Here is a 25,533-nt window from a genome sequence, read left to right as displayed (position 1 = left end):
CTTTAAAGACAAAATGGGAAAAAAAATATTTCTGTTCATAATTTTCTTTTCCAGTTACGATTATATTTGATAGGGTTTTACAGACTATTTTATTGTGTTACCCTTTCACATTGATGGCAAAGAGCCTCTGCACATCAGTTGTGCTGCGGCTCACTGTGGCAGCGAATGACTTCCCCTGGCTGTAGCTGAAGAAAAGCATCTGAAGGACATGGGAGTAATAGACAGAAACACCACCGCCAGCTACCTGTCCATTGCTATCCTGTGTTTACAAAGAAAGAATTTACCTCAAAACTGCTTTCTTTAATGTAGTTTCAAAAACACCTGAACACTGAATAAAGGTATGATGTACACATCAACCAAACATTCCCCCAAAAGAAATGAGAGCTGGAAAGTATGACAGAAATACTGTAGACCAGGGGTGTCAAACTCATTTTACATCGTGGGCCACATGCAGCCCACTTTGACTTTAAGCAGGCCGGACCAGTGAAACTCCCCTTTTTAGAATAGAATAGAATAGCCTTTATTGTCATTGTACAGAGTACAACGAAATTGGTCAGTGTAAAGAAGTTACAAAATTACCCTGTAGTTAGCCTTTAATTAGCCTGTAGCCCCCACCCCTGATAATTCTATAGCAGAAAGTGAAAAACAGAAACATTTCTATTTTTCACAAAGTTACAGAGGTTTTATTAGAGACATAGCTAAGCATTTTTTGTACTCTGGCATGATTTGGCACACCACTAAACTTGCTGCTTTTGGAACTTCTGCCCCCTTTTCCTTTTTTCACATAATGGTCTGATCGCAGTCTGTCTTTGCATGTGATTAGCAGCATGGTGTGCCCATCAAAATAAAGTCCCACCCCTGCTTGCATGGATTCTCAGCAGGGCTGAAGATTTAGCTCCCCCATGCTGACGAGCCATTAATAACTGACGTATGAAAATACCTTGCAGGCCAGATATAATTGTATTGTGGGCCGAATGTGGCCCGAAGGTCGTACATTTGACACCCCTGTTGGAGACCATTAAGACAGCAACCTTGTCACAACATCAACTCATGTCAAATCCTAGTTACCTTCAAGTCTTCGTGGGTTATCTCCAATACATTTGTAACATAAAAAGGGCCATGCTGAGCACTGCTAGATTCATCCATGACCTGGGTGTACATGTAACCTGCTGATGACATGATGACAATAATGTTCTTCCCCTCTTCATTGAAAAGGAATGTAGCATCACGAATCTTGGAACTTGGGAGCAGGAAATAGTACATTGGACTCAGGGCATCCACTGACAAGTCATAGATCTGTTTTCCAAAGGGAACAAGCATTAAAAGGCAGTATTAAGCAATCTTTTGTTTTCCTAGGGCAGAAAGGTATATGTATAGTATCTATGGTTGTTTTCATAAAGAAATTGCAGAAACAAAATCAATTATGTTGCTTTAAGTGCAAAATATGTTTATTATTTTAATATATACCTTGACAAAGTCAGCAGTGATGATGGCAAGTTCAGTCTGTGAGCCTGGTAACCAGATAGCTTTGATGATAAAGTTGCCAGTGGCCAGTTGTGGATGCAACACCAGGTGGTCAGACACAGAACCTGTGCTGCTGAAAGTTAGTACATGGCAGTCCTGGGAAGAGATGAAAGGGAAAAAAAAACAAGATAGTTAAATTTAACGAATTCCTACAGCAACTGTTCTTTTGACTCTACAAGTTGTTTTACAAGAAGCAGCTCGTTTCTGACCTTAAGGCCACACACAGCCAGGTAGTCTTCATTACAGGGATTTCCTGTAAGACTAAGGACAGTGAATGGGACTGGGGCTGAAGCCAAACGGGTCAGTGTCAACTTCCTTTTGCTTGAGTCAGCTTGTTTCAGGAGAGTAGACAGCTGAAGGACTGTTATCTGCCAGATAGGAAATGGAGAAAAAGTCAGGTTGAGACATTTTAACAGTGAAAACACAGATTTCCCTATCTGTTCTTATTTCATAGTTTGCAAAGTATCTTGATAACATACCAAACAACTTAAAGAAAACTTAAAGAAAAAAGTCAAAGAGAAAAAACACAAAAACATAATAACATAGAAAGAGGAATGTTTTTTATTCTATTATTCATTTGAGTGTAGATTTTTTTCCTTGTCATGATGCTCCGTTTCACAGGCAAGTCTGAATCAATAACAATGCATATATTTTAAATAAGAATTCAATGAAAGCCCTTCTAATTGGACAAAGGAACTTAAATTGTTTAGTTTACCTTCCCCTTTTCATGGCTGACTGCCAGGTGCTGACGCCGTCCATGGGGGGAAGACAGAACACACATGGCAACACGGCGCAGGACATGTGCACTGATGAGCTGGCGTATAGTTTGCCCCTGGTCACCGCTGTAGTTCATTCGCACATTCTCAAAAGCTCCTTCCTGGGAGCCAAGTGTGGGGACCTGAAGGGAAAAAGTAGCCGTTAACAATGAAATGCAGCAGGTAAATAATAGAATTCTATTTTAATTAAGTTTTAATAACTTATCAATGAATTAAGTGTTTTACTGGAACAGGCAATCTATTTGGGTCATGATACCATTAACTGGTCCGTCATCTCCACAATTTTGTCCTGAGTATGCAGTTCATTGAGGGCTTGCTGTGCCCGGCTGCTGCTTCCCACTGCTGATGCTTGCTGGAAGTTGGTCTGGATAGCTTCCATGAGAAACATGAGCATTTCCAGTATGACTGCAGCAGTAGATGACCCCATCTAGCATGATAAAAGAGGGGCAAAAACATAAGTCTCACAACATCTTTTCACATAAAAAAGAAGAACTCTTAACGGTTTTAGGAGATGACAGATAAAAATAAATTAATATGTTCTCTCTAACCACTTGTGCTAGCAGCTCTTCTTGACAGCCTTCAATGCTCTTGCACACGCTGCTCTTCTTAGGTCTGTCTTCATCACTGGATTTGCCATCACAGATGGTGACCTTGCCCTTGTCAGACGGTGAGGAATTTTGGTGGCGAATAGCACTCTCAGGAATACGCAGCTCACTCTGGAAAGCTGAAGACTCTTTAAGAGTAGAGCCCATGCCGCTGCTGGGACTGCGTTTGACCAGGGCCTGTGAATGATGCAACACACAAAGTAAGAAGTGGAGAAAGTTGATATTAATATAAATGTATACTTAAATGATTCTTTATGCTCCCCTTTATGCATTGTAAATGTCAACCGATAATACATATAAGTGCAGAAGTGGAACAAACATTTATAAAAAAGTGAACCAAACTGTTATGAGCAAATGTTATCACAACACTGATAGTGAGGAAAACATCGCATTAACAAAACAAAACAAAAAAGCTAAAAGCCTATCGTACTTATTACGCCGTAAACTAAAGGTAAGATGTAATTGATGGCTTGCTCATCACATGCACATAAAAAAATAAAAAAAATTTGTTAAAGTCCGTGTAAAGTGGTTACAAACATGTTTGTCACATCATAAAAAATATTTTATAAACCACACAGATAAAAAATATTATACGACACCTACAAAATTCAGTAAAAGATGGTTCAAAGACTTTTATATTTATACAAAGTAAACCTTGAATTATCTCTTTACACGGACTTTAAGATTAACTAGGGAAGCTGACCTGTTCAGTACACAAAAAGTTGACAAAAAGACATTCCTAACATGATTTTGCTCATTTTCTGGCCAAATGTGTGGGCTAGCTATAACCCTAATCAAATGAAATGACTGGATGGAGGTCAATGGGGGAATGACTTGCAAGCTAAAGTTACCGCTGTTGTTCTCTTCCCATGATGACCTGAGGTATTCGGTCTCACCTGGCAGCTGCCATCCTCTTTGGCACCGCAGTCACAGAAGAAAGAGCCATATTTGGCATAGGAGATCTCATGGTCTTTGTGACAGACCTTGGCGCACACTGTGCACACACCTACCCCATCCACCATCTTACAGGTGTGACAGTGGTACCTGCAGAATGAAAAGTATAGGCAATACTATATATAGCATGGCACATCACATCATGTGAGAAACTAAAGAATGACACTGTATTTCTCCATGTCTAAATGGATATATCACAAGAGAAGGCTATTTGATCATGCTACCACCTAAATATTCCCAGATAAATTAATTAAAAATTACTCATATTCCAGAGCTAACCAAGGAGATTATTTTCCAGAAGATTAACTCAGCTCAGACAAGCTTTAAATATGTTGCTGCCCGGTTAGATTTACACACCACAGAGGCTCTAGATGAATTAAGGCATTTTTAACCTTTTATAGCTGCCCTCTGTATCCTTAAATATTCACAGCAAGTCAAAAAACAAATAAAAATTCACATAGAAAATATTACATGTTGCTAACACAGTGTTACTTTTTCCAGGTACATAACACTAATTACATTACAAATGTTACAAATGTATGCAATTTTGTCTTCCATCGTAATTCAGCAGTGTGGAGTCCTCCCGTTTCCACAGATTCGAGAAACACCATCAGCTTTTCTGATTCATAAAGGCAATCTACTAAATATATGAGTTTCTGTTTTTTGTTTATTCTTAGTAAAAAATGAATAATAACAAATGAAATAATCAAACGTGTACTGTATGACAAATCCATTTTTAGGTGTAATGCGGATGTATTTGGAACCAAAGGCTGCACTTAAGATTAGAGCTGGGCGATAGAACGATAACGATATGTATCGCGATATAACTTTTACTCGATAGAGAAATTAAGCTATCGCGATAGACCTCGCCGCTCTTGTCCTCTTTTAAAAAAAAAAAAAAAAAAAAAAAAAAAGGTCAGCCAATCCAAATTAAGTAGCGCAGAGCCGAACCAATCACAGCCGCAGCGTCACGTCGCGTGACTTGTTACGTACAGCACAAGTGCCAAGCCGCACGTGTGTTTGTTTGGGAAGCAGCCAGCGGTTAATGGAGCCAGCACGTAATGGAGGAAATGAGTGTGCTGACTAGAAAAATCAACCGAGCGTGACCGAAGAGAAAACAGATGATGGTTCCAATGCCGGAGAAATTGTCGAACGGAAGAGCCAAAGAAGTTCCGTAGTGTGAAGGTATTTCGGCTATTTCAAGTCTGACAAAAAACAGAGTAGCATGCACTGTAAATTGTGCCGAAAGCAAGTCTGGAAATACAATAAACTGGTGCATGCGTCACACTGTGCGCCACGTTATTGTTTCGGTGAAATGGATTTCTACAATACTGTTACTGTTAATTCTACTCTCTGCAGTGTTTAAATGCTTACATACACACACAGTTACTGTCCCTCCACACATACGACTCGGTTCTGCTTCTATGCCCCAGCTTTGTTTACTTTTTCCCACCGAGGCTTCTAGACTTCTGATTGGCCAACATTTCTGCACGGTTAGGAATCTAGCGCCACCTGCTGCTTTGGCATGTTCATAGCAGCGTTTTCCTTCATTTCTGCCTTTACGTGTGGACGGGATTATTTTTTAAAACGAAAACGGAAAATCTCCGTTTTCAAAAATACCCGTGTACGTGTGGACGTAGCCTCAGTCTCTGACTGGAAGCGCTAATTCGTCATTCGGCTTTTGTCAGACTAAAGTAACTGTTAAAACTGTTTGAAAAGCTCAGCTATACAACAAGGAGAGATTGAGAATTTCCTTTTAGTTCTCAGTTTATTTGATATTGACAAAAGTTAGTCAGTTTTGTCTGTTCTTCTGTAAAACAAACTAAGATTTATTTTTAGAATTAATATTTTGTTTCTAAGTGGAATTGACAATTTAGTTTGTTTCGTTTGTTCTATTTTGAAACTTAAACGCTTTAGCGGCTGCCTTTTGTGTAGTTTGCAATATTTGCCTTTATTTATCTGAAAAAGTCTCATGTTCCTTAAGTACATCTACCCTGTTGAACTTATTATGGGAAATAAATATTTAAATAAAAACAAGCTGCTGATTATTTCACATTTTACTTGTGAGCAACGGCACATTTAAATCTTACAAATATAGTTATTTGGCTTATATCGTGATAGATATCGTTATCGCCTGAAATGAAAAAAACATATCGTGATATGAAAAAATCTCATATCGCCCAGCTCTACTTAAGATTAGAACAAAATCACAATAAACAAACTTTTCTTTACCAGTGCTGGTTCATGAATTCCTTCTGAGTGATGGTAAAAGTGCAAAGTTTGTTGCAAAGTGAGTCTTCATCCTGTCAAACAATGACATACATGTTAAAAAGGATTGTTTCATATAGCAAACTGACAGAGATAAAAGCTAAGCCCAAAAACAGCACTGATGTATGTCTGTAAGTCCATACACACAGAGACAGACGAGAATAAAAGAACAACTTCTTACAGAGTCCTCTGCCTGGGAATCATCCTCCTCTACTACAAGTTCCTCCACCCAGTCTGAGTCTACTTCCATGGCCTTTTCCTCTCCCTCCATCAGCACTGCTGAGTTGCCTTGACCGCTGCTTTGACGCAAAGCGTTCATCACATCAGCTAGATAGGAGATGATGTGACATGAGCATTCCAGCATGCTGGCATGCTGAAATCAAAGAAGAAGTGCATATCAGTTGATATTTAGATATGTTAATATCTGAACTGCAGGGGACACATTTTGGGCCATTTTTCAAAATGTAATATATCACAGAAAAATACTTTGGCAAATTGGTACTTTTACAGTGTTTTCCTTTAATTGCCTAAAGCCAGTTTCATTATCATTCATTCTGATTGTCCAATATGGGGTATGAGAAGCACACAGACAACCAGAGGACATGATGTACAACTATGTGGTAGTAAATTCATAATCAAATCAGAATAGTATGATTTACACTTGATTTTAACCTTGAAGAGATTTTACATTTTCTTAATATAAAATGTAACAAAGAAGGACATCCTTTCTTTTTCCACAGAGAAAGTCCACAGATTGCAATACACTCCCAAAACAAAGAATACGTAAGGTCTTTAACCTTTAGAGAGGTGACGATATTATTCTCAAATAACAAGGCTGATCATAGGTCTACAACAAGTGTGGCATAATTAAAATCTCATTCTGTGGAAATGTCCAAAATTCACTTCAGTGTGTGAAAAACCCACCTTTCCATGAGACAAGTTTGTGCTCACTTTTTCCACGACATTCTTCTGTGTTAAATACTTTTTGCTGCAAAACAAAAAATAAGCTTTTAGGTCACAAGTTCTCCATTTAAATTTCTACCTAGATTTATACTCCCACACTGAATCTACAGAGAGCTTTCACTATAACATGTAATAACACAGCCAAAATGCTACTTGAGGCTCAGATTTCTGTGCTACTGAGCTAAATTTATTTGAATACTCCTACCAATGGAAACTGAACAACATCAGATTTAAGCTTAAATAATTAAAAAGAAATACAGTTACAAAAAGAAGATGACATTGCAATCAGCAGGAAAACCAATCAGACATGTGGAGATGTGTACATAAAGCCACACCCTAGGGTGTAGCTGCTGTCATAGCTGCTGGATAGATTCGTAGCAGAAGTATAAATTGAGCTTAAACCAAGCATTTTTTCCTAGCGAGTTTGGCTGTAGCAACTATATAATTCCACCCTTTAGATTTCTTTAGTGATGCGACTGAAACTTAGATCTCCATGCCTGTAAAATTCATTTCTTACCATCTAGTCAGCCAGTCTATAGCTGCCCTGTGCAGCTGGAGGTGGCCTGCACCCTGTCCCGCACTGGCAAGTGTGGCCATGATGACCATGAGCTCAGGAAAACCTGTTCCATCACCATTGGCCAGCATGTCTGTTGCCATGGGAATAAGTGTGCTGAGGAGTACAGTGCACACTCCTTCGCCCACCTGGCTATTGTCACGCACAATATGAGTGGTTAGCAGCTGCAGAAGCTGTCTGTTTTCTTGCACAATTTCCAGTTGTTCTGAGTCCTTTGGTGGGGTAGCAGTCATACGTGTCAGCCAGGACTGCAGACGAGAGGGCTCCACACAGGCCAGCTGGGCCAAAGAGCCACACAGGCCTAACAGGCTTGGGTTTGGGTTCTTCTCCGCTGGAGAAAAATGCATGATGAAACTTAGAGGGATCTACTCCAGCTTTAGCTCAAAGAGCTCTGCCTTGGAAAGCTTGAATATAACCAAACTTGGACAGTATAGTTTTAAAATTATTACAGACTTACTGAGCTGGAAAAGCTTGGTGAAGAATTTCAGCACTCTGTTACAAAACTTTGGAGACAGGTTTTCATTGGCCGTTGCCATCATAATTTGGACAAGCTCACCACTGAAAAAGAAGAAACCCAAAATATGTGAGGTGACTGAATGAATGAGAAGCCAGATTGTGTCATCAGCAGAGACAATACCTGAATGAAAAGAATTCTTCCATTGCCTTTCGGACCTGACTGCTTTCAAGTTGTTTTTCAAGGTACTGAAGGCATTCCTCAAGGATGGACTCATCCAAACCACTAAGTAATATTAAAAAAAAAAAAAAAATGGGATAGATAAATGTTGAAGAGCAGCCCACAAAACAAACAAACAAACAAAAAAAAGCATAAAAAGTAATGTTTTGATTGAATTTTAATATTTAACATGGTTCATTAAAGGTTAATGAAATCTGATACATATTAAAAATACCTGTTGGGATCTGAGTGATTGGCAATAATGTTGTAACATCCGGTCACCAAACGCTCGTAGATGCGGGCTAGAAAGGCCTCAGACTCTGATGGGCCAAGGATGCGCTCCAGTGAAGTGGTGCTGATCTCAGCTACACTCTCCGTGCTGCTCTCCAAGAGCAGAGGCAGCAGGGTGCTCACAACCTGTGAGGGGTTCAGCTCCTCAGTACTGAAGAGACAATAATGCAGCATTATTCACAAGACAATAACAGGTTTTTCGTGAGTAAAAACTATGCATGCAAAAGAGTTTATCAGTAGACGTTTTTTTAACTTACACAATGAGGTCTCCAATCAGGCGAACCAGTGAGAGAAGGATGTGTTTAAGAGAAGAGGCCAGAGGCAAGGACTGACAACTCAGTGTGCCCAGGTGAGCTGCTTGGATGGCACTGATGTAGCTCTCTGATGGAATGGTATCATTTGCAAATGCATTGCGCTGAAAAGATACCACCAGTTTTGTTATTTATGGTGTGGGAAAATACAGGCAAAAGCCAAGTCTTCAATGTTTTTTAAAATTATGCCATGTGTAACAAATGTTTTAATAATTTCCAACTTTAACCACATACCCATGAGCCAATGTTGGGAAATTCAGTGGTGTGGACACCATTCCAAGACTCACAAACTGTCTGCACAGCTGTTGGCAAGTTCTGCATAATATTATGACCTGTAGAAATTTAAAGTCTTGTTAGACCACTGCATAAAAGCTATTAAAGTAATCATATTCACTGCATTGTAAAATATTATTTTTCAGTATTTCATTTGGATACCAAGTATGTTGGCCTTGCATCGGGTGGAACCTATGGCCAGAACTGCAGCATAACCTTGGAGCTTGGCATCGGTCAGTTTGTTCTCCCCTTCCTCTGGGATGTTCATTAATAGGTAAGATCTGTTCAAGACAAGTTTCGTTTAATGATTAGATCAGGATGAGTTGTCATAAAGAACATCATCCACAAGTCTTATTTCTTAGACATGAAGTAGGCTACATTCCAAATCTAAACAAATAATTAGAAAAACTATCAAAGGATTTAGAAATATTTAAAAACATGTTATGATATATAAATTAAAGAAGGAATATTTAAGGTTCCTTAAGTTGTATTCCTTAAATTGAAGCACACATGCATTCTGAAGGTAACGGAGGGGTTTTGTTTTTTGGGGTTTTTTTTTACTAAAGCTTTCACTAAAACTAAACTTTAAAAACAGCTTACATTAGCAATTACAGTCAATTCTAAATAAATTCAACATTTAAATATCCACATGCCAGTGGTGTTAGAATACTGATAAACTGTAAAAGATATATAAAGTAACAGATATATGGATACTAGAATTATGTAGCGTGCATGTAGTAGATGTGTGCTTTGCAAAATGTTGGCTTTGACGAATATGGTGGAATTAAAAATAATAATAATAATAATAGTAATAATTTAAATGTAACTTAAGTCACCAAAGCTATGACCTCTGGATTTTGTCAATATTTTGAGTATCTGTAACCAAAGAACTGGCCATGTGATTGGCCACATGATCATGTGATCTATCAAGCATTTCAATCACATTATTGCATTCCAGTCTACTAGATATAACAAGAGCTTATAACAACATTACCCTCTCACCTTGTGAAAGCTGAGTAAATGTCAGTGAGCTGTAGTGTGGCAGGCAGCAGATTTTTTGCGATCTCAGAGGATTTGTGGGTGTCAGCCTCAATGGCAACCTTGGACAAATGCTCATCTAAAGAAACCTGAATTTTAGAGATGACTGCATCCAGCGTATAGATGGCTTGTAGAGAGGGCAACTGATGAAGTGGTAGGATGACATGTGGGTCTACACTTGAGAATGTGGAAATCTGCAACAAAATAAAGTTGTCAGGAGGTGTCAATTGATTTCAAAACTCTGAACACCACCAACACAAGTTACTAATGTATCTGTCGTAACCATTACCTGTCTGGCAATGTACTCTTCTGCTAGCTCCACATCGTATTTCACAGTGCTGCATTTAGCAGCAGTCACTTCAACCAGAGAAGCAGCTTGGTCTGTTTTCATTCCTTGCTTTACCAAGTGTTCCTGTGAGTAATGACACACAAAAAACACCCATCAAAGACTTGAAATTGCAGAAATAATACAAAATATAAATTTTTCTGAAAAAGCAAACAATTTCCAGACCCCCCCCCCCATGAATTAATCAAGTACATTATTCTAAGGTTTGACCAACAACAACAAACCCATCACACTGATAATACATTTGTAGGACTTTCAAGCATCAACTGACCTTGATCCAGTTTACATACGTAGCTACGCGGAGACGTGATGACCATCGCAGTGTGTGTAGGATGTCGCTCTCACTGGGGTCACTGCAGCCAGTCTTTAGCTGCTCCATGAAGCCTTTGGAAGGTGGTAAAACGCCAAGGATCCTCCACAGTATCAGGAAGTAGTACTGAAGGGAGCAGGCCTCCTGTATGGGGCCCAACAGTTTGCTGCCATTAAGCTAGTATCATTATGTATACAAGTCTCTAATGTTTCAGAAACTGAAGCTTAGCTCTTCAAATTACTTACACAACAATATAGCAGTTTAGAATAACATTTATTGTAGGTCCTGCCTTACTGCAGTGATGATATTAACTTTGTTTTTGGCCAATATTGTTAGCATGTGTTTATCATTTTTTTTGTCTCTAGAATTGCAGATAAACATTTCCAATGTGGCTTATTCTTGTTTATTTTGTTTTATTCTTATTGGTCTATTTTCAAAAATGTAATATGCATTTTCCTCTATCACCTGAACCAACTAAACCAGTCACTGAAGTCAACAGTAGCAGTGAACAATTAGAAAAAGGACTGCATCATTATAGAAAGGGTTTTTATATCACGTTTCTGTTTGCAGAAACACAAAAAACACAAGCCCTGCAGCACGTGGGTGTTTAATGCCTTTTAGATAAACCACTAAAGCCATATGCTCAGTGGGCTTATTTCAGCTGTTCTATTTCTTCATTTGGTGCTCTCACCATAGGAGTGATGGACTTGTTCTCTTGTCTTCTTGCTGTGTCAAACTGAGAGCCTGCAGCCAGGAGTGAGATGAGCCATATATACAGCTCATCATATTTCACTGCTCCATTAAAAAGCTTTGGAAAGACCTATGAGGACATGTTTAACAGTTAGGCATGGCAATAATTTTAATATTGTGATAAAATATTGTGATTAAAAACAGAAATACTGGTATTTACTAGGGGTGCAACGATACACAAAATTCACGGTTCGGTTCGATACTTTGGTGTCACGGTTCGATGTTTTTTCGATGCAAAAGATGTTCATGCCTTTTTAATTTGTCATTTATTAAAATTATAAATATATATTTTAACTCAAAAGTACAGTTTTTAAATTTACTGTTGCAGAAACAACAAAATAATTAAAAAAGAAATCTATCTGATCAAGAAATCACTCATCTTTGGAAATGAGAGTTTATTACAAATGGCTCTTTCCAAAATAAAAGCTATACTATACGCTTCTTCTGGGCTATATTCTCAGCAGCATATTAAACATATCAGGTCCCCATAAGGAGAATCATGTGCTAACGGCTGTCTAAATGACTCGGGTAAAGTTTGTAGCATGCGTGCTTGTTGTTTTTGTCTGCTTCCACTTGTCTTTGCACTAGGATGATGTCGGCGCAAATGTGCAGTCAAATTCATTGTGTTCCCACTAGTGCTGTCAGCGTTAATCTCGTTAAAATGACATTAACGCCATAACGCGGCAAATCTCCATTAATGAGTTACCGCGGATCGCCCCGTGTGTGGGGCTGGATGGCGTCAACACGTTAACGAGCTAACGCACGCACTAGTTCCCACCAATGTAATTGAGCATTGCGTGGCACATCCGACATACTGTTTTACTTTTGTCCATGACGCGCTTACCATCAGGGTCATACTTCACATGAAAACCAAACTAGTTCCAAACGCCAGATCTGAATGAGGGTGGGGGAGGTTAAAATTCGGCTAGCGTTGAGGCAGTTGCCATGTTGCAACGAGCTTAGCTGTCTTGCTAGCTTGCGCTGTGCTCAGCGGATCTGCGCTCGACAGTGCAGCCTAGGAGGAGTAGTCGAACGCAGATTCACTGAGTTCTCAACACAGACAGCATCGTCAGAAGAAAAGTTGATAAAATAAAGAAAAAATTTTGTATTGTTCGATACATATGCGTACTGAACCGAAAGCACTGTATCGAACGGTTCAATACCGATACGAGTATTGTTGCACCCCTAGTATTTATATACAAAAAAATAAAATAAAAAGCATGTTTTAAGACACATTTAAACTGTATTGTCAAAAATTCATTTAAGACCACATAAAACAGAGTCCATGCCTCACCTTGCTATCTAGTCTGCTGATATCATCTTCAGACACCTCAGGAGACAGAACGCAGTAGAACTTGGGCTGGACATTGGAATCTAAAACAGTTGCATTTAATCAAAGATAAAATTCAATTTTCATATACTACAAACAGATTAAACTGAAATTTAGTTAAAAAAAATATTTGGGTTTACCTGTCGAACAGTGTTTAGCCCAGTTCTCCTCCACCTCTTTGAATCCATAGTAAAGTGGGATGTTGCTGCGTTTTCCACCTTCCTGAACAGAACTTGCCCCAGTAGATGGTGGGGTAAGAAGGTTGTACTGCACCTATTTATAGCACACAGAGTAAACACTGTTATTGAGTCCCAAACACAATACTGTGTTATTAGAATGTTTAGCAAAAATTTACTAGGTATAGGACTTGGTATGTTTTATACTAAACTAGCCTTATATTACAATCATAATGACATCTTTATGTTACTCTGAACCCAGATTAATGCACTTGCAGGACGATATTTTACCTAATGAATGGAAATCAAATAACAAAGAAAAGAAAAAAGAAAAAGCTTTATTGTTCAATTTACCATATAAATAACAATTTGAAAGAAAGCATTAACCTGTTCAAAAAGATATAAAGGAGCCTTGGAGTAGTGGCGCAGCAGGTAGTCAAAAACCAGCAACAGGCGGGCCAAATTGAGGGGCACAGCTTTCAGCTGGGAGTCTCTGCTCTGTGCCACCTCTGTAATAGCCTGTGTGACTAAGGTGAGGACTGATCGACGACCACGCTCTGACAGATTGTGGAAAAGGAGCAGCAGCAGCTGGAGGTGTTCCACATTAAGGTCATCTTCGCCATGAATAGAACCCTGGATGGCGTGTTGCTTTAAGGTTCCCAAAAATCTGAGAAAGTACAGGCAGCAAAAGGGAAAAAAAATCCAGATTAAAGAGAAATGTATGGAAGACTAAGCTAGACTACAACTGTGATGTTTTTGCAAACAATAATTCCATTGTTATTGACTACAATATTGGATATTTATACAAGTCGCCCCCATCAAGCCACCACCATTTTTTTTTCATAAATGCCAACAACCATACTATCTAAGTTCGATTGCAGCGTCAAGGCATTTAAACAATTTGATCATAATAATAAATATTCAGATAAGAAAAACTGAATTTTTCTACCTTTCCCAAACTTTCATACACTCAGGAACATCCGGTTCTCCCTGCAGAGTAGCTTTGTGCTGCCATATGAGGAGAAGTCTGGAGAGCACTGATAATGATTGAGGGTGAATGTACAGAGGCCATGGACCCTCCGAAAAGGGTGCAACACCTAATTGCTGTAAAAGGGTGCTCTGCAAATAGTTAAGAGAAACAATATGAGAATTGAGATAATAAAAAAAAAAATCAATTTTAAGTTTGTTGTAGAAAGTAGTTGTTAAAAGATTTTTTCATATAGTGGCAAAGAAACAAAAGCAAAGCAAAACCTCTTACCTGCAATGCTGGGGAGGGAAGATCTGAGGTCACTAGGGTGTGGTTGAAGTGATACAGTGCTAAAGAAAAGACTTCATCTGAAGACCCTGTGGGGTAAAAGAAACAACAACGCATAACTATAGATGTTCACTGTTGTCAAAATACTCAAGTCTGCAGGGCTGCAAAGCAAATTATTATGAATTTAGGTAAATATTCTTATATTTGAATAACTGCAATTTTTTTTGTTTGTTTTGGGGTTTTTTTGTTAAGCATACCTTTGATATCCTTGTCCACATCTTTGATGATACTGGCAAGCGTAGCCATGTGTTGTTCTGTGAGAGACACACTCAGGTAGTTACGGATAAAGTTGTTTCTGGATTTTAGCATCGAGGTGGTGATGAAATTCAGAATACTGGATGCTAAGCTGAGGAACTGCAGAAACAAAGATTTGAGATGATACAATGTCATAAGCCCTATTAAAAAAGAAAAAAAAGAAGAAGTATTGTATGCATTGTAACAGCAACAATCTATATGTTGTCTTCACCAGTTCGGGATCTTTACGGCCAGCTAAAATGTTGCCGTTCTCGCTTGGATTTTGCTTGCTGGGGCTCTTCAGTCTGGGAGAAGTCTCCAAAGGTGGTGGAGGGGGAGGGGGTGGAGGAGCCACTTTGTCCTTGCTTGGTGAAATTGTCTCTTCAAACCAAAGCCCCAGGATAGGTTCACTGTCATCATCTGTAAAGAATAGTTAATTATTTACATAAACATCTTGAGGTAAAATGCTCACACATTCATGAAAGTATTTGTGATGTAGCAGTGGTGTCACCAATAAAAGGAAAACAAAGCTTCACAATAGTTCATGGCAACTACACTCACTGGACACTGGCCATCAGTTACCATTTGTTTAAACAAACTTCAACCGCTCACACGGTAGAACTTAAAACGCATTTCAGTATTACCCCGAGGTTGACTGCTTTAGGTTAACTTGAGTAACACCATCCTCTCCCCATGGCCAATTTGCTAGTGTGCTCGCAGTGTATTTATTGACCATTTGGTCCTTTTGTGGTGGTATAATGGCCTTCTTTTAACCACACTATGAGCCCCTGTGTACTTGGAATTGTCATGATCTTAAAAATATGCTGCCTGACAACAATGTCATGTTGTTTGCCAGTTGCTTTAAAACAAACAAACAAAACATTACTACCCTGCAAAGAAGCAGTAAAACGTGTAGCCAGGCATGAAAAAGTTATGTGGAATTATATGATGCCATGTCAATATGGACTAAAATTTTTAGCAAGTTGCTGTTTCCATGTCACAAACAATGAGGAAATTTTCAACTTGTTACTAGCAGGACGTAACTAATAAAGTGGCCAGTGAGTGTACAACACAGTGAAGGTGGTGAACAAGATCCAAAGACTGCAGTAAGAAGCAAACAATAACCAGTTCCCTCTTGATGAATATCTACATAAGGATGTTACACAATTTATCTTCAAAGACATGCACTTTTCATTGCTGTCACTGAGAATACATGAACATATTAATTTGTATTGATTTATATTTTTATCTTTGTATAAGACAAGTGCAATCCAAAGTGGAAGTAAATCTGCTAGTAACAAAAGACATGCTGCAGTTTGTCAGCTACCATAGATGGTGGAGAGGAAAGCCACAATCATTCCTTTAAATTAATTTATATTATTATGAGCTCCAAGTTGTGCTGCATTAGAATTTTTACACATTTTATACATTCTTGTGTGTTTCTAGCAAAAATAAGAAACAATGCTAGAATTAGCTGAACATAAAGCACACGTTATTCTCAGATTGCTTAGAATCTGAATGTGCTGAACAGAGCGTGAGGATGCATTATTACACCTTCTGCAGAAAACACTGCTACAATCAACATGTCAGTCGGTCAAAAATATGATAAAATATAAAATGTGCACACTTCTCTTTAAATGTTTTGGTGCAAAAATATAAGACTGACTGTCACACAGCCTAGAACTACATAATACTGTACATTAATTTACAGTGATAGCTTGAAAAATTCATATTCTACCAAATAAAAATTCACAGTAAGAATTTAGAAAAAAAAAAGCACCTATATAACAAACATTGAATTTAAATATGAGGGGAAAAAACTCATTTAAATCTTGTGTTTCTAATAGGTCGCCAACTCAAGCTCAACTGCTTCCCTCACCTGCTGAGCCATGACATTTTCTACACTGAAAAATTGTTTCACAGGCATTTTGATTCTGTGTGCTCAGCCTGCAGTACGATACAGGAGTAATTTCTTTGAAAGCAGGTTTTTAAGACCTATTGATAATAGTTTCAGTCCAACGCTTTCAGCTTAACCACAAAGAAAGTTAGAGTCTCTATGGCTTCCTTACTCGCCATCTGATTTAACTCAGGTGACAGCTATGTTATTCCTTGTAGGATATGTAAACAGATGTGATCTGTTGATGACAAATGCAATCAATCTTCTTTTTTTAAGTGCACTGCTGTCAAGTTCGTGGCTCTTATTTATTGATACAGCATGCTTGTCAAGGACAAACCACAACTAACAGATGTCACAAGGTTCCACTAAGGTTCAGAATAGGCACGGCATTGCTCATAATAGTCCCCACTGGGTTTTCATTCCACTTTGTCAATGTGCGTTTAACGTCTTGATGCATTCTCAATCATCCAGGGAAGTAAATCTCCAAAAAGTTGATTCTGTTCATCTGGACGTAGCGTTTTGTGGGAGAAACGTTTCGTCACTCATCCAAGTGACTTCTTCAGAATAAATAAACAGGGTGCACCTTTAAGACCGATTGTCTGCATGATCAACTCGGTCACCTATAACATCTCCAAGTTTCTGGCTTCGATCCTCAACCCGCTGGTGGGCAGTTCTGAACACCACATCCAGAACACCCTGGATTTTGTTGAGAAGGTGAGAGATGTCATTATGGAGGCAGATGAAACCATGGTAAATGGCCTGTATTTGTATAGCGCTTTACTAGTCCCTAAGGACCCCAAAGCGCTTTACACATCCAGTCATCCACCCATTCACACACTGGTGATGGTAAGCTACACTGTAGCCACAGCCACCCTCGCCTCAGCCACCCTCGCCTCAGCCACCCTCGCCTCTGTCAGTGCGCCCTGGGGCGCACTGACAGAGGCGAGGCTGCCAGACACTGGCGCCACCGGGCCCTCTGACCACCACCAGTAGGCAGGGTGGAGTGTCTTGCCCAAGGACACAACGGCCGAGACTGTCCAAGCCGGGGCTCGAACCGGCAACCTTCCGATTACAAGGCGAACTCCCAACTCTTGAGCCACGCCCTGCGATGTTACATCTCTCTTCACTTGCATCCCAGTCACGGAAGCATTGGAGGTAGTCCGTAAGAGATTACTGGATGACTCCAACCTCAGGGCCAGGATCTCAGCATCGACCAAGTGTGTTTGCTTTTGGAACTGTGTCTTCATTCCACCTACTTAACATACAAGGGTCAATTCTACAGGCAGAAACATGGGAGTGCCATGGGCTCCCCAGTTTCACCCATCGTGGCCAATTTGTACATGGAAGAAGTGGAAAAGAGGGCTTTGCTATCCTACCCTGGAACATCACCAAGCCATTGGTTCAGATATGTGGATGACAACTGGGTGAAAATCAAATCTCAGGACGTACCACATTTCACGGATCACATTAACTCGGTGGACCGACACATCAAATTCACCAGGGAGGATATGAAGAGTGGCAGGTTAGCCTTCATAGACTGTGAGATTTCCATCAGGAATGGGGGACATCTAAAAGCTGACGTTTACCGTAAACCTACACATACGGATCAGTATTTAAGGTTTGACTCTCATCATCCGCTGGAGCACAAACTGGGTGTCATTAGGACGCTACAACACAGAGCGAACACCATCCCCACAGACACAGCGGCCAGGGAGGCAGAAGAACATCACATCAAAAAGGCCCTGAGTAAATGTGGTTATCCCAGCTGGACGTCAAAGCTGGAAAGGCACCTAAAGAAAGCGCCAGTCAATCCAGGAGAGAAGGACAACCGCTGCCCAAGGGAAAACCTGTAGTGATCTCATATGTGTCAGCAGTATCGGAGCAGTTGAGATGCATTTTTTCTAAACACCGGGTCTCTGTGGCTTTCAAACCCCAAAACACGCTGCGCCAAAAACTGGTCCAGCCCAAGGATCGGGTCCCCCAACACAAACAGAGTAACATAGTGTACGCTGTTAAGTGCCAGGAGGATTGCCAGGATTTATACATCGGGGAAACCAAACAACCTCTGGCGAAGCGGATGGCACAACACAGAAGAGCTACCTCGTCAGGCCAGGACTCTACAGTCTATTTACACCTATAGGCCAGTGGACACTCTTTCAATGATGAGGATGTACACATCCTGGACAGGGAGGAACGCTGGTTTGAGAGTGGAGTCAAGGAGGCCATTTACGTGAAAAGGGAAAGACCATCTCTGAATCGAGGAGGGGGCCTAAGGGTATATCTTACAATGCTGTGATTGCAGCCATTCCCCAACTGTCTGTGAATGGTACTCATGGCCATTAATCAGTGGTCTTTGATCAGTGGGTTTTGGTCAGTGGTTGTTGATCAATGGTTATGAGAATTTGCATAATTAAGATTAAGGAACTGACCTCCCAGCCCATTGTTCCTTCAGTGGGCTGGTTTCAGTCATTATGCAAATGCTCTGTTTATAAGATTGGGGAAACCTGCAGTCAGCTGAGACTGAAGAAGTCACTTGGATGAGTGACGAAACGTTTCTCCCACAAAATGCTAGGTCCAGATGAACAGAATCAACTTTTTGGAGAATGTGCGTTTAAGTTAACAAAACAAATTACAAATTTGACCAGTCTCTCCTAGACCCTGCCTTGGAGGAAAAAATTAGTTCATGAATAGAATAAGACGCATTCATCTTTGTAAAACTCTTCTGCTTAGCTATGGAGGAAAAAAAAAAAAAATTCCTAACAGAGCAGCATTGACCTGGCTGGTTTCAGTGAACACTAATAGGTGTCTGACACCAACCAGCTCTAGCTAGGAGACAAATTAATAGCACCAATCTAGAGAGATGGTACTGCCTGGTTTAGTTTACATGGGTGTACCATCTATATTAGCTCTGGATCCTTCCCCATAATGTTTTTAAATTTATAGCCACAAATTTCATTGATTCATTGTGCTCTGTGCACTTACCATGCACAAAACATTCATATTCTTTAAAAAGGTGATATCACTCAACTACACTGAAAGTTTTCAAATACAAAAACAAGACAACTTTAGTGTTTCAAAAGAATATCACAATAATTTGATATTCACATCTGCATGCAACATACAAAAATGAACTTTTCAGGTGACAGCAAGATGTAGCATTGCGTGTTTAAGCTCATTAAGCACAACTTGAATTTATTGTATTTAAGAATGATACCACTGCTTTGATGTGGGTCTTGATTATTTTTGCATCAAGAGTTTTTCACTTTTTTTTTAAAATAAGTTTTCTAACAATTTTATCCTCATTTGTGTTAAAATAGATTCAAGAGTCGGGGGTAAAATGGATTTTATCATTTTGTAGTATCACAGCCAATTTCAAAAATAATTTTCTACCATACTGAAAATTTTTTAATTTTAATTTCAACCACGACCTGAAAAGTCATTAGGCCAGCAATAAATGTTATACTTTTAAAGCATTACTATTAGCAGCTATCTTATAACAAACTTCTTTCTTTGGAGTCGCTGTTGAAAAAGGAAAGAGGCAGAAACTGGAAGACAAAAGGATGATAAAGTAATAGAGGTAAAGCTCTTAAAATAAATCACTGAGAAATGTTTTATGACTTCTGTCAGTAACTGTTAGTGTAATTATTCAGATAATTAACTAGTTTTAATGAAAGCTTCAGTAGTTAATAGTTTAAATAATATCCCACATATCAACACCACTGGTATTATTCTTTAAAACAACAAGCCACAGATGAACCTCTTTGATAAAACAAGTTTAATTTAGTTCATATGAATTATAAGGCAGAGCAACTCTGATAACAGGGAGTATTTTGTCAAAGACTTCATCTGTGGCTTTATCATTTTCTAGGCCGTTAGGATCAAGGCTCAGAGTCTAAATTGTGAGACATACAATAACAAAAATGAATTTAGGACAGCGGACACCAAGTCTTTGACCTGAGGACAGAAAACTGCTAACCTGAGACACAAGCTGCACTTGTCTTCTCCTGTCTTCTCTCTGCTGAAATAGTAGACACTGTCAACTACACTGGTATTATTGTGATGGGCAAAATTTTTTTAAATCACATCACTGTGAGCGTATGTATGAGTTTACCCTTCGCACTGCTGTCATTACCTCACTGACTTAACCACTGACAGCACACTTGTTTCACTCCTTCAATTAAACCAATTTAAAAATGTTCCCAAATACTGAAAATACTGCATTTGTTATCTTATCCAGCTCAGCACTGACAGAAACTCAGATCAAATGGAAATGTGTAAAAATATATGTGACTTTACTTTCACCAATTGAATCCCCACTGTGATGCAGAGAAACCTGAAGCATACCTTGTAGGAATGAAACAACACTTCTTGGTCACTATGTTAAAACAGAATTGAGTCCTTAAATGGTGAGTTCATGTGTCTCCCCTTTACCTTTAAAGCTAGATGACAACATCTTTGTTTTTAATTGTCCATAAATGCAAGAAAGTTTGACCCTAAATTATCAATATATTTTAATAAATTGCATTTTTGTATATATTAATTGCAAAAGTAGAGTGCTTCATAATTACAATATAGATACATATGGTCATGCTAATGTAATCCCCTGTTTTTCAGTGGATTGTCTGTATTTTTTAAGTTGTTGCTTTTTTATTAATCAATCCAGGAGTAGCATAACAATGTCTGAATTGTTGAGAGTATCATCTGCATTCCTAAACCCAGGATTTAAGAAAAAACTGTCTGCAGCACACAGGGAGCAGTATGTCTCTTTATTTGCATAACTGAGCTGCTATGTAAATGCATACTTTATGTAACAAACAATTGTTTGAATCCAAAGAAAATAAATACCCTGGCTGCTGTCCTCCTCTGTACTGCTGAAATCATCCTCATAGTAGGTGTTTGAATCTGTAGAAGCACTGGCATCACTGCTGACTGAGCCCTTTCTCTGACGCTGGAGAACACAAGCCTAACAGCAGATAAATGAAATAAAAGTCAACGTTTAAAAGTTTGGTTGGGACACAGAAAGTTTCCAGGATTCACCCGAGAAGTCAGCTGCAGTATACCTACATTTGAAAATGGCTGGTTTCAATAAATAATCATCTAGACATCCACTAATTTTGTAAGGGATAAAAAAGGATAAACTACAAAGATAAAAATGAACCAGACAAAATCTGTTGCTTGTTTCTTTTGTATCACAATATCACAATTAATGTTCAAATCAATAAAACAGCATAACTGCAAATGCAAATTACAAATACAACTGACAGCACCTTTTTGTAGGAGGTGGAGAGAAGTGTGAAGAGCAGATTTGTCAAGGGAACAGAGTCAATGAGTCTTTGAACCCTCTGGCTGGAAGTGCTCTGTGCCATGATGTTGAGCTCAGCCGGTGGTCCATCACTTGCCCAACCCTTTAGATTTGGCAGAAGGGGGGAAACGGCTTTTAAGGAACACAAAATACTTTCAGTAATTACTGAAGCATACTTGGATGCTTTTGAATTTTTTATTAATTGAATTCATTTCCTACCCTGAAAGGGTAACAAAGAATGAAAATGCTAAAAAAAACAAAAAAAACAAAAAAAAAACCAAAACAAACCCAAACAAACAAACAAAAAATACAACAACTTTCAAATCTGTGCGTCTAATTTTAAATAAACATGCAATCTTGTAAAACAACAAGGAACTTATACTAAATATGAAGCCATGAAGATTTAACTGAGGTACAGTAATTTAAAAAAAAATTCTTTTGGTTCCTCAAACAAGAGATGAAGGCTTGAATGTAACTAGCTACATTAGTATTTAATTCAATTTTACAGTAGAGGGTTTAAACCTACAAACGATTGTGACATCTGAAACCAGCGATAGCGGTGGCAAGTACAGTATGGCTACAATGGCAGTTTTGTTTTAATGCAGCCACGTTTTTTTGTTGCTTCACTTACTCTGTGCAGAGCTTCAACCTGCAGATCCTGGAAAAGTGAAGTCAAAAGTTTGATTGCATGGTTGGCCAGGATAACAGACAAAACCCCAAAGCCTTGGTGTCTTGAGAGGGAAAACAAAAAAGATCAAAACAGAAAAAGGCAAAACATTAATGCACACAAATGACCTTTTATGCATAAGCATACCTACTGAACTAAAATTGTCTTTATTAAGATTTAAAAATACCCTTTGCCAGGACCAAGTTTAGGTGACCCTGCGCCATCCTTGGTGCGACTTGCAATATCACGGACACGCAAAGCAGCCAGGGGATCCTTCTCTTTTCCTTTATCTGCCAACGCTGTCGGGCTCAGGTTAAGAATCAGATACAGGCTGTTTAAGAGGCACCAGGCTCCAAGCAGTTGGAAGTTCTGATAATGCTGCAGAACAGAGAAGAGAGAATTTTAAAAATATCAGTCATAATACTTAACTTATAACTGACAGTCTAGGACTGTCAATTATAAATATATATTTATTCTTCTATTTGCGCAATATATCAATCAAAATTGGTACTCACCTCTCCTCCAGCTCTGCGAGAGTTGCTGATGGCTTGTCCGATCATTTCATAAATCTCCAGCTGTTGTGAAGACAAATATATGTCATCTTTTTAAATCTTGTTAAAATATACATGTTAGTAAGACAGTAATTAAAGACTTTTTAAAAGTGATTAGTTATAATACTTACACATTTCTGGACAATTGTGGCTGCATCATTTTCATAGTCCTCTTCTTTGGTACCAGTGGAGGCAGAGCGAAGTTGCAAGCCACTACCCACCTGTAGAATGGCCATGCAAGTGGCCACACTTACACCTAAACAAGTAAAAACGCATTGTAGATGTTTTTTTTTTTTTTTCCTTAGTTTGGTTTTTGAATGTTATAGCAGCCTGAATCACATGGTATGTTTTATTTTAACCAAAAATGTAACCACCTACCAGCATAGAGACAGCTTAGAGCCAGCACAGTCATATCCAGTAGTCGTCCTGGTGTCAAGGGCTCCAGTACAGGCAAGGAAAGTGTGTCCAAAGCCATGGTCACATCTATCACCAGTGAGTGAAATCTATGTATTTTAAGTACAGGATAACAACTTAATGTTGGGGCCAGTGGTGAAATGGCCAGATGCCAAAATTAAACACAATTTCTTATTAGCCCAGTAGATTTAAAGAAGAAAAAAAAAAAAGAATACCCGTTGCGAACAGCAGTGGCATCAGCCACTGTGGCTGGCATGATAAAGAATGAGTTGGCTGATACAGCATCCTGGAAGCGGTTGATGTAGCGTAGAAAGTAGGGCAGGTTGAGGCACACTCGTAACAACTTCTCAGACCCACCTGGAAAAATTACATTAAATCAAAAATTTAATCAAATAATAACTCATTAAGTTTCATTTTAAATTAATTAATGGCAGGATTACTAAAGAAACTAAATTTTCATTGCAATTTGTAAAGGAAAAAGTGCTTTTACAAGGTTACGTATAATTTAGAGCTCAAGCGTGCTTTCAAGAGTGAAAAGTAAACAAGGGACCATCTGACATTTTGAATCAATAGGGGGGAAAAAATGTACATTTTCCACATGGATGTGTGGGGGAAAAAACAAACTCAATTCTGGATTACAGCCACTCACAGTGTATATATACACTCCTGTATGGAAAATCAATTATTGAAGTATATTCATCATAGTGTGACTTAATGGTGACATTTACTAAACAGATATTTTTCAAAAAAAAAAAAAAAAAAAAAAACAACCCAAGATTTCTAGTCTCCCATCTTTCAACAGCTGCGATAAAACTTTTAAACCCTGACCTGTATATAGTAGTGTCAAAGGTCCAGTCTCTTGGAACAACTACTTACCTAGTTCCTGTAAGCTTGACACATTCTGGGACACAAAGGCATTTTTCATTTTGGTCTGAACAGCTTGATCTGTATTTTGTTCATCGCAATCACTTTCAGCCTGTAATTAACAAGAGATGCAATGATTACAAAAGATAATTTTCAACAATACAGTGACAGAATATTATTTTAAATGCAGCTAACAAAATTAATTTAAAAGGAAAGGGGAACAAAAGCAGAAGCTGCGTAACTTCTGCTAATAGCAATCGAGAGTAGCTGGGTCATTAATACTTGCCTGCATGTGTGCTGCTGATGGAGAGGCCAAGATGGTGGTAAGGTCAGGGTTAAAAACTGATGTCAGCTGATTAAAGAAGTTCATTTGTACTTCTTTTTGTCGAAGCTCTGGGTTCACAGCACTGGGTAACTCCTTCTGATCTTCCACTATTAAATGAAAAAAAATGGCACAAGAGTTTCACCACATGTCAAGGCTGTTAATCAAAAGGGCCTCTGTGACAGCCCAGGCAGATAAATACTCACAGCTTCATTGAATAATTATAGTATATAGAAAACTAATAGACCAAAAATGTCCAAATCCTTCCAGTGAATGCAGTGAATTTCCAGTTTTGGCCATATAACTTATTCATGTTGTCTACCAGGACAGTGAAGCATTTTTCAGTTTTGTCCTTTATGGAGTCTTACCATCTGAAAGTGTCTTGACGGTTTGAGGCAACTTGGCAGATTTCATCATAGCAGTGAAAGTAATGATTTCTGTGCGATCTAGTCTGCTGCAGCCAGTGCACAGTCCCTTTATTAAAAGGATCAGGTGTTTCTAAAGAAAAACAATTTTTTTTTTTTCAATACATAATTCCATACAAATAGAAAGCAGAAAACCACCAGAAAATGCAAATCAGTGATAACTAGAAATGACTACACTAATGTATTACAATTGACTACACCCACCCTGCTGACTGTCTCACTTACCTGTGAAACTGCACATGCCTCATCAGGGTTCTCCAAGCGCAGCAATGAGAATTCGATCAATACTTTGCACGCTGCAGCAACTGACAGCAATTGATTTCTTGGTACTGGGGAAACAAAGAAAAGAACAAAAATAACATCTAGCAACAAAACAGTTT

At 38.8% G+C, this 25,533-nt stretch overlaps 1 protein-coding gene across 12 annotated transcripts in view; it reads right to left on the bottom strand.

Annotated features, from left to right (window-relative positions):
• The window catches only part of ubr4 (ubiquitin protein ligase E3 component n-recognin 4), a 62,192-nt gene that overhangs the window by 33,190 nt on the left and 3,469 nt on the right, over positions 1–25,533 (bottom strand). For 6 of the 12 annotated variants that reach the window (XM_085443006.1, XM_085443009.1, XM_085443016.1 and 3 more), the window contains exons 3-44: positions 25,379–25,482; positions 25,097–25,226; positions 24,693–24,838; positions 24,419–24,518; positions 23,758–23,899; positions 23,507–23,631; positions 23,260–23,384; positions 23,093–23,152; positions 22,765–22,955; positions 22,542–22,641; positions 21,876–22,013; positions 21,454–21,571; positions 20,585–20,626; positions 14,944–15,131; positions 14,675–14,831; positions 14,421–14,506; positions 14,112–14,281; positions 13,550–13,829; positions 13,127–13,259; positions 12,951–13,030; positions 11,598–11,726; positions 10,868–11,050; positions 10,540–10,662; positions 10,215–10,444; positions 9,375–9,493; positions 9,174–9,271; positions 8,886–9,043; positions 8,573–8,779; positions 8,302–8,403; positions 8,122–8,222; positions 7,608–7,995; positions 7,052–7,115; positions 6,309–6,500; positions 6,092–6,162; positions 3,757–3,949; positions 2,849–3,082; positions 2,557–2,727; positions 2,240–2,422; positions 1,734–1,892; positions 1,468–1,620; positions 1,069–1,296; positions 102–259 (exon numbers count right to left, since the gene is read on the bottom strand). In XM_085443006.1, coding sequence (XP_085299132.1) covers positions 102–259; positions 1,069–1,296; positions 1,468–1,620; positions 1,734–1,892; positions 2,240–2,422; positions 2,557–2,727; positions 2,849–3,082; positions 3,757–3,949; positions 6,092–6,162; positions 6,309–6,500; positions 7,052–7,115; positions 7,608–7,995; positions 8,122–8,222; positions 8,302–8,403; positions 8,573–8,779; positions 8,886–9,043; positions 9,174–9,271; positions 9,375–9,493; positions 10,215–10,444; positions 10,540–10,662; positions 10,868–11,050; positions 11,598–11,726; positions 12,951–13,030; positions 13,127–13,259; positions 13,550–13,829; positions 14,112–14,281; positions 14,421–14,506; positions 14,675–14,831; positions 14,944–15,131; positions 20,585–20,626; positions 21,454–21,571; positions 21,876–22,013; positions 22,542–22,641; positions 22,765–22,955; positions 23,093–23,152; positions 23,260–23,384; positions 23,507–23,631; positions 23,758–23,899; positions 24,419–24,518; positions 24,693–24,838; positions 25,097–25,226; positions 25,379–25,482 — 6,259 coding nt within the window. The remainder of the gene's footprint in view (positions 1–101; positions 260–1,068; positions 1,297–1,467; positions 1,621–1,733; positions 1,893–2,239; positions 2,423–2,556; positions 2,728–2,848; positions 3,083–3,756; positions 3,950–6,091; positions 6,163–6,308; positions 6,501–7,051; positions 7,116–7,607; positions 7,996–8,121; positions 8,223–8,301; positions 8,404–8,572; positions 8,780–8,885; positions 9,044–9,173; positions 9,272–9,374; positions 9,494–10,214; positions 10,445–10,539; positions 10,663–10,867; positions 11,051–11,597; positions 11,727–12,950; positions 13,031–13,126; positions 13,260–13,549; positions 13,830–14,111; positions 14,282–14,420; positions 14,507–14,674; positions 14,832–14,943; positions 15,132–20,584; positions 20,627–21,453; positions 21,572–21,875; positions 22,014–22,541; positions 22,642–22,764; positions 22,956–23,092; positions 23,153–23,259; positions 23,385–23,506; positions 23,632–23,757; positions 23,900–24,418; positions 24,519–24,692; positions 24,839–25,096; positions 25,227–25,378; positions 25,483–25,533) is intronic. The other 6 variants (XM_085443012.1, XM_085443014.1, XM_085443015.1 and 3 more) reach the window with 4 other exon arrangements.

The sequence above is a fragment of the Copadichromis virginalis genome, linkage group LG20 (assembly GCF_057382275.1).
Source record: "Copadichromis virginalis isolate Kocher_CV1m ecotype Utaka linkage group LG20, C_Virginalis_male_GT1.1, whole genome shotgun sequence".
Taxonomy (NCBI): domain Eukaryota; kingdom Metazoa; phylum Chordata; class Actinopteri; order Cichliformes; family Cichlidae; genus Copadichromis; species Copadichromis virginalis.
The sequence above is the reverse complement of the archived record's forward strand: the minus strand, read 5'-3'. Positions and strand labels throughout refer to the sequence as shown.